This window comes from Phyllosticta citribraziliensis (genome assembly GCF_038025025.1).
Source record: "Phyllosticta citribraziliensis strain CPC 17464 chromosome Unknown J3D65scaffold_7, whole genome shotgun sequence".
NCBI lineage: Eukaryota > Fungi > Ascomycota > Dothideomycetes > Botryosphaeriales > Phyllostictaceae > Phyllosticta > Phyllosticta citribraziliensis.
In genome coordinates, this window is record NW_027117344.1 from 2,086,539 (window position 1) to 2,100,121 (window position 13,583).

At 52.8% G+C, this 13,583-nt stretch overlaps 6 protein-coding genes across 6 annotated transcripts; 3 read left to right on the top strand and 3 right to left on the bottom strand.

Annotated features, from left to right (window-relative positions):
* The first annotated feature begins 44 nt into the window (after positions 1–44).
* Positions 45–2,941, top strand: J3D65DRAFT_628629 (uncharacterized protein). Its single transcript, XM_066800653.1, has 5 exons — positions 45–307; positions 363–946; positions 1,000–1,879; positions 2,178–2,226; positions 2,283–2,941. The coding sequence occupies exons 1-5, from the start codon at positions 244–246 to the stop codon at positions 2,524–2,526; spliced, it is 1,821 nt and encodes a 606-aa protein (XP_066654866.1). The 5' UTR covers positions 45–243; the 3' UTR covers positions 2,527–2,941.
* On the bottom strand, positions 2,938–5,078 carry J3D65DRAFT_419087 (alternative sulfate transporter). Its single transcript, XM_066796081.1, has 8 exons — positions 4,656–5,078; positions 4,580–4,607; positions 4,458–4,532; positions 4,395–4,404; positions 4,208–4,337; positions 3,961–4,156; positions 3,705–3,911; positions 2,938–3,650 (listed from the first exon to the last, which is right to left on the bottom strand). The coding sequence occupies exons 1-8, from the start codon at positions 4,877–4,879 to the stop codon at positions 3,030–3,032; spliced, it is 1,491 nt and encodes a 496-aa protein (XP_066654867.1). The 5' UTR covers positions 4,880–5,078; the 3' UTR covers positions 2,938–3,029.
* Positions 5,079–7,482: 2,404 nt separating this feature from the next.
* Positions 7,483–9,321, top strand: J3D65DRAFT_591221 (putative extracellular lipase). Its single transcript, XM_066797796.1, has one exon. It carries the CDS (start codon positions 7,498–7,500, stop codon positions 9,172–9,174), a length of 1,677 nt encoding a protein of 558 aa, XP_066654868.1. The 5' UTR covers positions 7,483–7,497; the 3' UTR covers positions 9,175–9,321.
* On the bottom strand, positions 9,274–11,638 carry J3D65DRAFT_419093 (major facilitator superfamily domain-containing protein). The gene has a single exon (XM_066796082.1). The coding sequence runs from the start codon at positions 11,389–11,391 to the stop codon at positions 9,625–9,627; it is 1,767 nt and encodes a 588-aa protein (XP_066654869.1). The 5' UTR covers positions 11,392–11,638; the 3' UTR covers positions 9,274–9,624.
* A 43-nt stretch (positions 11,639–11,681) lies between these two features.
* On the top strand, positions 11,682–12,816 carry J3D65DRAFT_419121 (phosphatidylethanolamine-binding protein). Its single transcript, XM_066796083.1, has one exon. The coding sequence runs from the start codon at positions 11,971–11,973 to the stop codon at positions 12,589–12,591; it is 621 nt and encodes a 206-aa protein (XP_066654870.1). The 5' UTR covers positions 11,682–11,970; the 3' UTR covers positions 12,592–12,816.
* Positions 12,526–13,285, bottom strand: J3D65DRAFT_418892 (RNAse P Rpr2/Rpp21/SNM1 subunit domain-containing protein). The gene has a single exon (XM_066796080.1). It carries the CDS (start codon positions 13,241–13,243, stop codon positions 12,623–12,625), a length of 621 nt encoding a protein of 206 aa, XP_066654871.1. The 5' UTR covers positions 13,244–13,285; the 3' UTR covers positions 12,526–12,622.
* Between the last annotated feature and the right edge of the window lie 298 nt (positions 13,286–13,583).

Sequence of the window (13,583 nt, forward strand, 5' to 3'; positions counted from 1 at the left end):
TGAAAACCCCGCTCCGCGTTCCCAAGCTTTGACTGATGAGACATGCAAGAGCAGCTGAATCATCGACCTTGGCCCCCATCTCGCGGCCCTTCCGACAAGGCTGACGTTGGATAGCCGAATGCAAAGTTGCCCCTGTTGAAGAATTTGCCTCTGTGTTGCAGACTCGTTCCATAATCAGGTTAAAGGGAGTACCCGAGGGCCTAAACATTTCACAAGCAAATCCTGAATCATCTCATCGTCGCGATGGTGGGAGTCCCGGGACGGAGCAAAGGCTGCCATACATGCCGCAGAAGGCACGTCAAATGCGGTAGGCCCCGTTGTTTGCCCGGAAAACTGAAAGGCCAAAGCAATGACAACTGCAGATGAGCGCAAGCCCACGTGTTTTCGATGTGAGAGGGCCGGATATGTGTGCCAGGGCTACAAGAAGACAATTCGTTTCTTGTTCCAGAACCCTGGACCTTCACGCTCTTCGAGGCCGAGCCGAGAGACTTCTTCCGAATCTACTGACTTGACAATCATTCCTGCCGGCACCTTTAGACAAAAGCGCAAATCACAATCGAATACCGCTAAATCCACATCTGTGGCCAAGACGCCGAAAGGATTCACGATAAATCTTCCCTCGTCGGTACCGCAAGAGCTGAATCTCTCAGCTTTTCAAAACAACATTGCCTTCTCGTTTACCTTTTCAAATCTAGTGTACAGCAGCTTTGGTCGACCATGGCTCCAAATGGCTGCTCAAGGGCGTGTAGACGAAGTTTCCGAAGCAGCCAGCAAGGCCTTAGCGTTGGGTTTCTTGGGCAATTCGAAGCGCCAAAAACAACTCCAAGATCGAAGCTTCAGCGAATATGGCCGTTCGTTGCAGATTCTGATCAAGGACCTCTCAAACTTGGACCAGGAAAGGGCGTTGAGATGCATCATCCCGGTCATGATCATCCTGATGTACACTGTATGTCAAGGGATTCATTCTGACCTGAAAAACAGACTGACCTGAGCCGACAGTTCTCCGTGCATCAAAGCTCTGATTTTGGCCACCACGAGGGTCTGAAAAAGCTCGTGTTGCTGTGCGGACCAGAGAGATTTCAGAAGCAGCCTTTCCTCGGAGCCTTCGAAGCTGCGCGCGACATTTTGATATCCAAGGCCATGCTTGAACACAAACGAACTTTTCTCGAAGAAGAAAAGTGGCAGACTATCCCATGGGCGCTCACCCCCGAAGCGCGATCACCGTCGAGCCGCCTGCTCGATATACTTTCCTACGTCCCAGGTTTGCTTGAGGATGAAGCTGCGCTCAAGGAGCATTCGGATGCCAGAGCTCTAAGGGCGGTATTGCTTGCTCAGACCCGACAACATTTGCAGGAACTCTTCAAATGGCGGTGGGAGTGGGAGACCCGGAATCCAGATGCTGCCCACGCTGTACCGGCAATCGTTGATCCAGGAGGCCCGACAGAGGTTCCACAAGGCCTAGAGACGGTGCTGCGCTACAAAAGGTTCATCCAGGCCAACGAAATTTGTCTGTACAACGCAGTCCTCCTATGGCTGTTGCGTTTCTTGGGAGATCTTTGTCCCTCGGAGCCGATCCCAAGTCCCAGTAATCACTCACCTGCTGCAACATCGAACTCATCCTCTGACGAATATGCGGAACTGACGCGAAGAATTCTCCACGAGACCACACCTACGCCACTGCTCCTTCCTGGCCAAGCGCGGACACTGAAGCAACCCGCGCTCGAAATATGCCGATCATTCGAGTTTCTGCTCGAAAACTTTGCGCACACCCAGGACACCGCGCTGGCATGGCTGATGCCACTGAGCCTTGCGTACTATGTGCTAAAAGACGACAAGCCGTACGTCCAATGGGTACGGTCAAAGCTGGATGGTTTCGAAGGTAAGCCGCCATTTCGCGACGTCACCTTACCGGTTTGGAGCATTGGAAATGGTATCTCCATACTAGCCACAGTGAGAGCATGGTGGTGGACTGGAATGCGGACCTGAACGGCTTTTCCTTGTTCAATGCCCTGGTATTGTTTGGGTCGCACCCACCGCTGTTCAAGTAGCTGTCTACGCTAGCAATAGCCGTAGCAGTGGCAACCGGCAAGCTGTTGGTAGTCCCCTCCCATGGCGACGCAGACGGATGCTTCTCGTTTGACTGCGAAATTCTTTCGCTAACGACTGAGGGTAAACAGACTTCTGGGCCGTCCTACGCAGTAGACCGTCTGGAGGAGGTGCTCATCGGTTGGCCCGCGTCTTTCCTTGAGCATTCAGACTCAAATTGCTGATATTCCTACCAGTCATGAAAAGCCTCCCGGCCGAATCGACACCCTTCCGCCTAAGCGACGAAATGTAATGCAGCCAATCGAGCTCTCAGAATTAGCACGAAGTGATCCTGCTCTTTCATCGCTGCAACCAGAAGAATTGGTGCCGCCGAGGAACCGTGACATCCCCTTTCACGGCCCCTTCACACAACCTCATGCTCTAAATGACGGGGAGAAAAGTTCTGGCGTCGATGGAGACTTCATGTTTGGTGTTTGGTAACCGCTGTCTGTCTAGATTAGATCTCTTTATAAGGGTTGGTTCATGAAAATTTGCATGATGCAAAGGGGAATCAAAATGCTAACAGTCTCAGTGAAGCTGGAATACAATAGGTATCTGGATAGATTGCCGGTTGAATCCATTCCCGTATTCTATCATTTGCCGACTCTATGTGTATACTCACATTCAGTTTGGCCGGCCTGGCGCTGATCGTTCTGGGTCTGTCTACCAAAGAATTTAGAAATTCTGGAGCCGTAGTCACTCCACGCTGCCTGGCGCTGCAAGCACACATTATAATGGGATGATCGCGCATAAGGAGCATTCAAACTTTCAACAGGTGATCAATAGGATGCTTTGAGATATTTCGAAGCCAAAGGACTCAGGTGCCTTCTGCCATCTATGAAGCGATATTACAAGCAACATTCAAATCCAAACTTTTGTGAGGCAGAAAACCATCTCAGCCTCCTAACGGGGTATCTCGTCATCATCCGTTCGTCTATATCCCTTCACGTAAAGAACGCTCTTTCTCCGTTCTCACCATTGTTCCTTCCCCGCAGATTGAGAAACCTGTACTGGGCATTTGCCAACAGACCAAAAGACAACGCCAAAGAGTTCAACACGACCACAACTGTCCACCCAGTAATGTACTTTGGCGCATCACTCGATTGGAAGAGCTGAGATCCAACGATGCCGGCCAGGTTAGCGGACATCACAATGCAAGCCATCTTGATGCTGCGATCGGCCGGACTGCGCGCGTTGATCGCCAACCAAGACGAGTTGAGCGGATGCCAAATGATGCTGAAGCTCAGCGACATGATAATCATGGCCAGGCGCGTGGTATGGTTGGTACTCGTCGCCGCCAGCCGGCATCCAAGGGTAAAGGCCCACCAGAGAAGCAACGCGGCAACGACGGGGATGCCGCGGATCTTGCCCTTGTCGGCCCAGAAGCCCCAGACCATGGCTGTGAAGACTTGGATCCAGAGGCCGATGGAGAAGAGAGCGTTGGAGGAGAGCCGCTCGTATCCCCAGCTCATGATGAGTTTAGGCCCATATGACGTGAAGACAGATGTTGGTGCTAGCGCGCAAATCGTGAGCAGGACGTGGGGATACAGCGTCCAGTCGCTCAACTGGGAGTATGGTCAGTTTTTTGGCACTACGAAAAAGTCTTTGTTGATACTTACGCTCTCCTTGAGTTCCTGCATAGAAATGGTCTTTCTCTTGCTGCTGGGAGCCTTGGTCGGATCGTCGATGACGACGCGCGTGGAAAGAATGTGCTGCTCGCGCGCAGTAAAATACTTGATCCCCGTAAATGGACGCGGGTCATCGCGGTCTTTTGGATAAAAGGCCAGATACAAGAAGCCAGCGCAGATCGTGAAGAGACCCTCAATCTACGAACAGTCAGCGAGCCATTCAATCGAATTGAAAAGATGAACATACGATGAAAAGCCACTGCCATCCAGCCAAGCCAGCGACGCCCCTCATGTGCAAAACGCCGTATGCAATGAGACCAGAGCATGCTTGAGCAATGTAGTTGCCAAAGAAGAACAGTGCAAAACGAACACTCATCTCACTACTCTTGTACCATGTAGTAATCGCATATAGGGAGGCAGGGATGAAGCCAGCCTCCATCAGCCTGGCTTTTGTCAGATACATCGTTCGAATGCTTCTCGCCAGTGACACTTACCCGAGGAGCAGTCGTGTAGCCATGTATGCGCCAAGGCCCTTCTGGAAGGCTTGAAACGTTGCCACGAGCCCCCATGCGAAGATCTGTAGGCTTATCCATGCCCTCGGGCCAACCCGATAAAGTACCAAGTCTGCCAGGTTTAGTAGGAAGATCGAGAATGGCGTGATTGGTCACGAAGGGGGCGTACTGCTTGGGATCTGCACAAGTTAGCCTGACCAATGGAGCTACCGTTTTGGGAAGGTGGATGTACCTCTAGGATAACAATGCCAGCGGACAAGAGCTGTTGTCCAATGTTGAACTGGTACTGCGTAATGCCAACATCTTGCTACTAGGCGTCAGCGATTGCAACACGCTGTGGCATTATTCACTGACGAGGAAGTTGTCTGTTTGAGCGTTTCCACTGAAGGTTGTGAGCGCCGAACAGTCGAGTCTTGGTAGGTAAACATACATGTTACCCCGGTCTAACTGAAGAGCCATAAAGGGAAGAATGAGAATCGGCATAAGGACCAGGTCGATCTTGCGAACAAGCCTTTTCTCCTCCGCCTCTGTCCAGTCAACGTATAATTGCGAGGCGTCATGACTGGCAGTATCTGTCGATTGGCCCTCTTGATCGAAGGACGGCGACTCTTTGACGCCAGGTTCCTTGAACTTCTCGTCGGTCAAGCCCATCATGGCGAAGCGCAGTTGCGATAGAGGAAGAAAGAATAACGCAATGGCACGGGGTGGGGAGAAGGATGAACGCAGAGACTGCAGGATAAATACGGGCTCGCACGTCGGAACAGATTGCCAGTCTGATCAATTTTCAAAGTCGATGGCGCTCATCTTGCGTGGCAACTGGCAACAACGAACGATTTCTTCGACTAGCCTCCGGTCTGTGCCCCGGGTGGTGGTCAATCGGCCGCCCACAGCGACCGCATTGAGTGAAAGTGGGTCTGCAAGGCCATGGGCGCACAAGGGGCCAGTTCAGAGCTGAAGCGAAGGAATGCTCCCGGACAGGTCGCTCAGTGCTACCACAGTGGACGGATTGCTTTTTCTCAGAATTTTTGCCAGTCCGCTCCATTTTCCTGATCCTCAAGGTCGAAAATGGTTTGGATTGGTGGTCTTTCTTCTGCGTAATGGCCATTCAGGATCAATGACAGGATGCGCAAAGGCGATGTACGGCGTTGTTTTGTTGTAGCAGGAGAAGCAGCTCACCATTGCCAGGCCCGATGATGTGATTGACATGACTCGTTGCACCTTCTCTGCCACCTGCATGGTCAACGCGCGTCAAACGTATCCCTGCATCTTGCATCGCCTCTAGCTCGTGCTCACCTCCTCTTTACTTTGCCAAACACCTGCAGGTAGAAATGCGACTGAAGTCTTTCACCTGTGATCAAACGCGGGGTCGCTATCAATGTCGGTCATTCCGTCCCCAGGTCCCGCGTCTGTGGCGCGTCTATCTATTCATCATCGGGGCCTATCTTTCTTCTGTACATCAGGAGATCGAGAGGTCTTGTGCGTGGCTTGAAATGAATGGAGAGTCCCATGGCCCGTCCCAGAAACTGCAGCCTAAGTGCGATACGACTGTCGAAGATCGAGGCTGGGTGAAAATCTTGTAAGGCACCAATATGTTGCTTCCACAGTTGAATCTCGAATGCTCCCTGATACCGCGCGTCAGAAGTGACTTAGGCTTCTGGTGTCGCCTGACACGGTACTTGGAGTTTGAATGCGTCCCACTGGCATCCTGCCTTTTGTGCGTGTTCCACCACTTTTGCCACGCTTGGTCGTCGCAGACAAGACAGCCTCGGGTCTAACGCAGGCTAGCACAGTTTAGGATGTGAACGACCCGACAATGTAGAACCTTCAAGAGTTTGCGCAATATCGTAGGGCATCTTCCCCTCTCGACGGCAGGATATCGTGATCAACAAGTTTTTATGCGCGGGCCGGTGTGTAGCTGTTTGCCAAGCAAGTTGATGACGGGTCAGGGACGGAGGTTGCGATACCGCCACAGGATCAGTAACCACCGCGCATTTGCGAAAAGGAAACAAGTTGACCGATGAGCGGTCCAATTGTACGACAAGGCCGCGTCATAAACACATCGTGTTCATCCCAGCAGCGTGCCGCCAGTGAGATGTCAGACGACCATTCCGATTCAGAGTTTGGAGGTCTTGGGACTTTCTGCTTTGGGTCAGGAAAACAAAGTAGAAGACGGAAACAGTTAACGGTTTCAAGTGGGAGCGGGGGGGCGATATTGCTCGGCCCGCCTCTTGGAACTCTTCTCACGCTTGTAGTCAGGGACATCCTGCACATGGCGGCTCGCTAGCCGCTTACGGGTTTGGCGACTTGTCGTCATCAACGCTCATGCAGGACGTGTTCTTGCCAGCCTAATCTCGCAAGAGAAGCTTGAAGTTCTCTAAGCTAAATTCCAACATGTTTGCCTCGGTATGTGGAATGCTCCGAATGGCCGTTTCGTAATGCGAGAACCCAGGTTGATACCGAGCGCTGGGCGAAGATAAATGTCGGCATATCCATGCTAAGGCCTCGAAAACATCAAGATGTTGGTTCTCGGCCGCCTAGCCCTTCGAAAGACCCCTCTCTTGCACGCAATCGCCCCCTCTCCCGTCTTCTTGAGTTTTCGTGGAGAAGTGATATCCACGTCGGGACCTCTTCCTCTTTCAGTTGCCCAAACCGCAATTATGAAAAAACGAGGAGCAGGCCTAGTAGCAGTAGTCGTGACACAAACATCTTTGGGCTTTCGCGGACGGGAGCTCGAATGCTCCCTGTTGCTGTTCTTCACCGAAGCTTGAATGCTTCTTGTCAGTTGCCTGCTGCAGTGGACGAATGCTCCCCATCTGCTCGCAGTTCATTGCGTATGCCACGATTTTAAAACCAAGTCTGGAAAGTTTTTCGGCCCGGTAAGCTTCTCCGGGCTTACTGTTCTAGGCAGGTTTCTAATCGCATGTGCTTAGCATGCATCTTGACAATGGGCACTGCCGAGGCTCATCAACCACAACGCACCCCTTGTGTACGTCTAGGACGGGAACTAGCAGGGCACCCCCACCGTATATCGAAATCTCTACGAGGCCCCGTGATTTCTTTGCCTCAATCGTCTGCGAATTGAAGCCTGAGCCAGGCATCTTAGCAGCAGGGTTTGCCAAACGATCCTGGGAGACTTTTTGTCAGGGGTCCACCAAAACATCAGGAACGATCTCGCAGGCAGCAACTTCGAGCCCTTATAAAATGGCGGGGTACTTTGTTTCCAGTTTCGCTTGCTGCAGTCTGTTGTTTGAAGCTGGCCAAGCCGTCTCATCATGTTTTTCCAAAAACTCCTCTTCGCATCTGCCGCATGCACCTCCTTCGCTTTGGCACAGTTTGGCGATGGACCATCGGTCGAAATCGAATCCGGAACCGTCACTGCCTTCGTCAAGAAAGGCGTGGAGTCTTTCAAGGCTATTCCGTTCGCAAAACCTCCAGTAGGGCAGCTGCGCTTGAAACCCCCTCAGCCTTACGCCGGAAACTTTGGAAAGCTCCAATCTGGTCCACTGCCTGCAGTAGGCTGCCCGCAGTTCCTGCTTCGCTTAGATCCCAACAATTTTGTTGGAGAGACTCTGGCCAATATCACGAACGGGCCCCTATTCCAGAGGCTCGAGGGAGCAAGTGAGGATTGTTTGACGCTGAATGTACAAAGACCTGTCGGTACCAAGCCCGGAGACAAACTTCCAGTCGTGTTTTACATCTTTGGAGGAGGCTTCCTGCTCGGGTCGAACCAACTTTACTCCGGGGATGGCGTCATCGAAGAAGCCGTGAAGATTGGCAAACCAGTCGTTTACGTGGCGGCCAATTACCGTGTCGGTGGCTTCGGGTTTCTGGGCGGCAAAGAGATCAAGAAAGACGGCAGCAGCAACCTCGGACTCCGAGACCAACGCCTGGCCCTCGAGTGGGTCGCCGACAACATCGAAGCCTTCGGGGGAGACAAAGACCGTGTCACTATTTGGGGAGAGTCAGCAGGGGCGATTTCCGTTTACGACCAGACGATTATTAACGGGGGCGATATCACTTACAAAGGGTCACCCCTTTTCCGCGCCGCGATCATGAACTCTGGCTCCGTGGTCCCAGCCAACGACATCGACTCGGTCAAGCCGCAGCGCATCTACGACACCGTTGTCCGGAATTCAGGTTGCAGAGGCAAGAGAAACACTCTCGAGTGCTTAAGGAGGCTCCCTTACAAGGAGCTTCTGACAGCCTTCAACTCGGTCCCAGGCCTTTTCGATTACTCTTCTCTGGACCTCTCCTATCTCCCACGTCCGGATCCAGGTGACAACTTCTTTCCTCAATCACCGGAAGTTCCTGGTCTTGCTGGGAAAGTGGCCAGGGTGCCCATCATCATCGGAGACCAAGAGGACGAAGGCACCCTTTTCAGTATCGTGCAGTACAACGTTACGACCACGATGGACCTGGAGGACTACCTTGCGACGTACTTTTTGAACGCTGACAGTAAGCTGATCAGCGACTTGGTCGACTTGTATCCCGACAACCCCATCGCCGGCTCCCCCTTTGACTCCGGCTTCTTTAACGAGATTCGCCCTGAGTTCAAGCGGCTGGCCGCAATTCTCGGCGACCTCACATTCACCATCACCCGACGCGCGTACCTCGACTTTGCGGCGCCGCAGCTGCCGGCGACGTGGTCGTATCTCAATACGTACTTCAAGGGCACGCCGATTCTCGGTACGTTCCATGGAAGCGACCTCCTGGTCAACTTTTTTGGCCTCAAGCCTGACATTGCGGCTGCGACGCGCGCGTACTATGTCTCCTTTGCGACCGACTTGGATCCCAACACTGCCCCTAACAGATTTGAGTGGCCAAAGTGGACTCCTGAAGGAAAGCAGCTCTTGGAGTTTTCGACCTTTGGGCCTCGCTTGCTGGAGGACACTTTTAGGGACAGGGTGGGCCAGTTGGTTCTCGACAATACCGCGAGGTTCAGGGTTTAGAAGGAGGGGCGAAAGCTTGGGGCGGCTTGATTTGTTTTTTGAGACCTTCACGCAGGTCGGATTGTATAGCGGGACGGCGCGTCTTTCCTTGATACCACTGTGAGTTGCTGTAGAGCGGGATGGGTTTGAAAACTGTTCATACTGGACCGACAAGTACTATTGCCAAAGAGTAGTAATCGTAGAGTTTTGATTTGTTGAAACAATCTTTGCCACGTCATGAGTTGTGCCACCACCTGAGCGCGGACTGGAAGCATTCAAGCTCCCAACCGAGACAGTGACGAGGAGAACTCAGGCTCTCTAGAAGGATGGAAGAGTATGCCGGGCCAGAGAGCAGTCATGTGACCAATGTGTGCCACGTCTTCTATTGTCCAGTATCGCACTGTTGCTATGCTTCTTGATCGATGGCCATCTTCTGCGGCAGCAGTTGAGGGAGCCGACGACTTTGTATGCTCAGGCAGCAGACAACTCTTTCCCTAATGCCAGACTTGTCACAACTCTCGACTTCATCTTTTCTTGATCAGCGCTTTTCTGGTCTTTCCTATTCCTCTTAGTCTGCGCCTGTCGCTCTAGTCTTAGGAATCTTTCTTCCCTCCACTGCGGACCCCATTTCATGACGCACCACAGCATGGGTGCCGTACATGCCATCAACAAGCCCAAGAAAGTATATGTCCAACCGAGGCCCCAGGCCGCAATGATGTAGTCAATCACGGCTGTCCCCACGGCTCCCATACTGCAACGGCAGAGGTTGAGCGCTGCCGTTGCCGTCGCAGGAGAGGCTGGATACAGGTCGACCAAAAGGCTGTTGAGCATGCTCATGGCGCCACTAAGCATGAAGCCGCCGACGAAAAGAACAACTAGCGGCGCTGCAAGAGTAGTCTTTTGCAAGAGCACCCATCCCCAGACAAGCACGGAGGCAGCCCCGATAAGAAGCGGTCCCATCACAACTTGCAGGCGTGCCATTTCGATGGGAAAGTTGCGCAAGTCAGCTGCGCGCTTGCGGTCGATTGCAAAACCTCGGGCGCGCGCCACGCGGCGAAAGTTGTAGTCGAGGAAGCGCCCGCATAGGATACTGCCTATCATTGAGCCAGCGCTGAAGGGAATGTAGCAAAGGCCTATTTGAAGTTCGTTGAAGGAGTACTTTTGCGCAAAGAGGTCGGGCATTGGAACGATGAGGCAGAAGAATCCAGTCATCATCAAAGACAATGAGAAGAGGACCAGGCTGACGTCCTTCTCGACAATGACGCGGAGCGCTTTTAGTGGGTTTGGGAGACGCAATTTGTGAGACTTCGCAAGATGAACGCTCCTCGTGAGCGCTACCTCTCGCGATGAGGTTCTGGACAGATTGTTTGGTCTCTGTTTTCGATCTTCGAGAACGTTCAACAAAGACCTATTCCAACGCTGAGACGGCAAGGAGCCATCTCCCACAATGTTCCTGCTTGTCTCTGGGATCAGAATGGTGTATAGCACAAGGTAAATGCCACCACCGATGAGGAGAAACCAAAAGATGGAAGGCCAACCCAGGAATTGGGCAAGGATACCACCAAGCGTTGGCCCCAGTGCAGGTCCTAATTGGGTGCCTAGTTGAACCCATGCAATGTAGGACCCGCGCTCAGCACTGGTCGTGATATCAGCCACGACGCCGTTACCTAAAGCGATTGTTCCACTGCTACCGCTACTCTGAAGCGCCCGTAGTACGAGCAAGGCCGCGTAGTCGCGTTGCAAAGCCAGTCCGAGGTTGGCAAAAAAGTAGACGATGAAGCAGGCAATATATGTCGGTCGGCGACCCATTTGATCTGCCAGGTCGCCAAAGAACATGGGTGCAATACCCTGCAGGATCATGTAGCTCGTTACAGTCAGATTTATATCCGAGACTGAGACATGAAATTGAGTTGCCAGATTGCTTAGAGTGGGCAGGTAAATTTGACTGCTAAGAGGAGAGAAGACACTTCCGAAAGCAGCAAACACAATGATGAGGGCCTTGGTCCTGGGCCCAAAAGCTGAGTGGATTGGAGGAGGCGCCTCGGGTGGGATATCCTCGACGTCTTGTATCGCCTCATGACTTGGCATCTTGAATGCTTCCTCCTGGGGTACAGCCGCATCGCTTGTGGCAGCTGGTAGTGTGGCAGAGTCCAAACTAATATTGTCTAGATCGCGTGTTTCCTTCATTGGCTCTCCAGTTTTAAATACGCTGTGGTGGTCCGGTGTCGGCGAGGCCATGTTTGCCAAACGTTTGGGTCTCTTCGGTTCCGGATGGGCTGTTTGGTCGTGAGCTGGTAGCGAAGGCCATTCTTTTCAAAGTCCCACAGATAAACACCTAGAGATGGGATGGCGAGAGGGCGGAAGCGGGGATTCGGTGCAGTCTACTCCCTTGGTGGCACGGGGAGAGCGGAGCTTCCGATCCACCGTCCAGTCAGCCAATGGGAGGAACCGTAGCGCGGAAATGCACGCCACGACATCGGATTTTCGATCATATCTCCGCAAAGGACGGATAAAAGTGCCGAGCAGTCACTCTGGGGCTGACATGGCGCAGGTCTTGAGGTCCACTATTTGTTCGCTTCCGTAGCTGTAAATTACCAGGCGGCGGACACTGACATGAGACCGTTCCCGATGGAGCAACCTCCTCGTGCGCGGGCGCTGTCTGACAGCGACGGCACAGCCTCCAGAATGGAAATGGAGCTGACTCTCGATACCTTGGTAAAGTCCATGCCGTTGTCAGCATAAAGCTGCGCAGGAGGACGGTTCAGCAAAGAGGGTCTTCTTGGGAGCATTCGAGCCCAGATCGAGCTGAGAGCGAATATGACCGCCTGGAAATACATCGAATACGGTCTTTCGTGCCTTCTTTTTCGCTTCAGAGGTCATGATCTCCAACTCTTTACCAAATCGCCCGCCTTCAAAGACCTTCCAGGCCCAACCTTTGATGTCGACTGCCCGGAATGTGGTCCATCCGGCTCGATAATGAGGATAAGCCATACGCAGCTCGGCCAGAGTGCACATCCACATCTCACTTGGACCAATTCTCCATTTCTCGACGTAAAGGAATATTTGCTCGTCGTCGAAGACGCAGATGCGCCGCTTCCCAAGCCCATCTGCCACGCACTCTTCTACTCCATCGCAGCGTACAGAACTGAGATCAAGGCTGAAGACATCGAACCTGTGGATTTCGAGGCCAAGGAGAAGAAACTGAAAGGTGGATTTAGATGGGTGCCAAATTTGAGAGGCAAACACTATGGTGGTCCGAAACCGCTCCTGGGGCATGGTCCTCACCGGTACTTTTACCAGCTGGTAGCATTGAGAGAGGCGCTGGCAGTCGACAGGCTTGGGCCAGATCCTACAAGAGAGACGGTCGCTGAAGCTATCAATGGCAAGGTGGCCGGTTGGGGAGTTTGGGTGGGCGTCTTTGAAAGGAAATGGGAGTAGCGTGGATGGTCCACAGAGGGCGTGACGCTCTTCAGGTCGGAGTATCCATATCAATGTCCTCAATAATCGGGTTCACCGCGGTTGAGTCGCTTCGTTCATTCACTGCCTCTTCTTTCTTGCAAGCGACACGGGCTTTGGGCATGTTGGTTTGTGGACGGTCCTTCTTCTTCGGCTGGCGTTTGGCTCCCACAGGAAAGCGTTTTTGAGTTTCGCATACTTCGCATTTGATCACAAGGACATCGGCCCACGGTTTCCTGCCCCCACGGCTGAGGTTTTCAATCCTGCTTGTCGAAGTTTTACCAGGAATCAAGACGGTGCTACAGCGTTTGCAAATGGAGCGCTTGACGTCTTGAGACAGCCGGATTTGGGTCTTTCTGGAGACAGATTGAAGATGAGAGATCAAGTGGTGTGAGAGTCCAGGTGGAAAAGCAGCCGAGTCGCTGGACCAGATTATATCTTGATTCTCCTCGTCCGCAGTTGTGATGACTTGGTTGTCTGTGGACGAGTCAAGTTCTGAGGCTCTTCCGCTTCCGGCGGTTGATGAATCTTGAGATGAGAGATGGCAGGCCGCCTGGTAGAGGTAGGAGATGCGAGAGTGCAGATGCTTGTTGGGCACAGGCTTGGAGCCCTTGGAACCATCCTTCTTGGCCATCGTGAGGTGGACGTTGTTTGCGATTTTGATGTTGAATTGACTGGCAAATGGGTCGTCTCAAAGATTCGAGATAGTCACGTGAGACGCACGGACTGCAACGCGCTTTCAGCTTCCGCCCGGACTTCGACAAACAGCAACTTCGCCCGGCCAACTCTCACCTACCATCATCCCACGTCCTCAGCACCAACCTCTCTTCCATCAACCACGTGTTGGTCCCTGTCAATCGCATCTTGGCTGCGGCTCGTCGCAACCTCACTCTACCCTTGAACGACACTCTTGCCCGCAACTCCCTTCGCGAAAACGCTCAACACGCCTCTGCCCAACTAGCACGCCTTGCGTC

Coding starts and splice junctions, on each gene's coding strand:
- J3D65DRAFT_628629 (XM_066800653.1), top strand. CDS start 244: ATGGTGGGAGTCCCGGGACGGAGCAAAGGCTGCCATACATGCCGCAGA. Junction 1,880..2,177: donor AAAGCTGGATGGTTTCGAAG/GTAAGCCGCCAT, acceptor GAGGGTAAACAG/ACTTCTGGGCCGTCCTACGC. Junction 2,227..2,282: donor TCTGGAGGAGGTGCTCATCG/GTTGGCCCGCGT, acceptor TATTCCTACCAG/TCATGAAAAGCCTCCCGGCC.
- J3D65DRAFT_419087 (XM_066796081.1), bottom strand. CDS start 4,879: ATGATGGGCTTGACCGACGAGAAGTTCAAGGAACCTGGCGTCAAAGAG. Junction 4,608..4,655: donor CAGTTAGACCGGGGTAACAT/GTATGTTTACCT, acceptor CACAACCTTCAG/TGGAAACGCTCAAACAGACA. Junction 4,157..4,207: donor GCTACACGACTGCTCCTCGG/GTAAGTGTCACT, acceptor GACAAAAGCCAG/GCTGATGGAGGCTGGCTTCA.
- J3D65DRAFT_591221 (XM_066797796.1), top strand. CDS start 7,498: ATGTTTTTCCAAAAACTCCTCTTCGCATCTGCCGCATGCACCTCCTTC.
- J3D65DRAFT_419093 (XM_066796082.1), bottom strand. CDS start 11,391: ATGGCCTCGCCGACACCGGACCACCACAGCGTATTTAAAACTGGAGAG.
- J3D65DRAFT_419121 (XM_066796083.1), top strand. CDS start 11,971: ATGACCGCCTGGAAATACATCGAATACGGTCTTTCGTGCCTTCTTTTT.
- J3D65DRAFT_418892 (XM_066796080.1), bottom strand. CDS start 13,243: ATGGCCAAGAAGGATGGTTCCAAGGGCTCCAAGCCTGTGCCCAACAAG.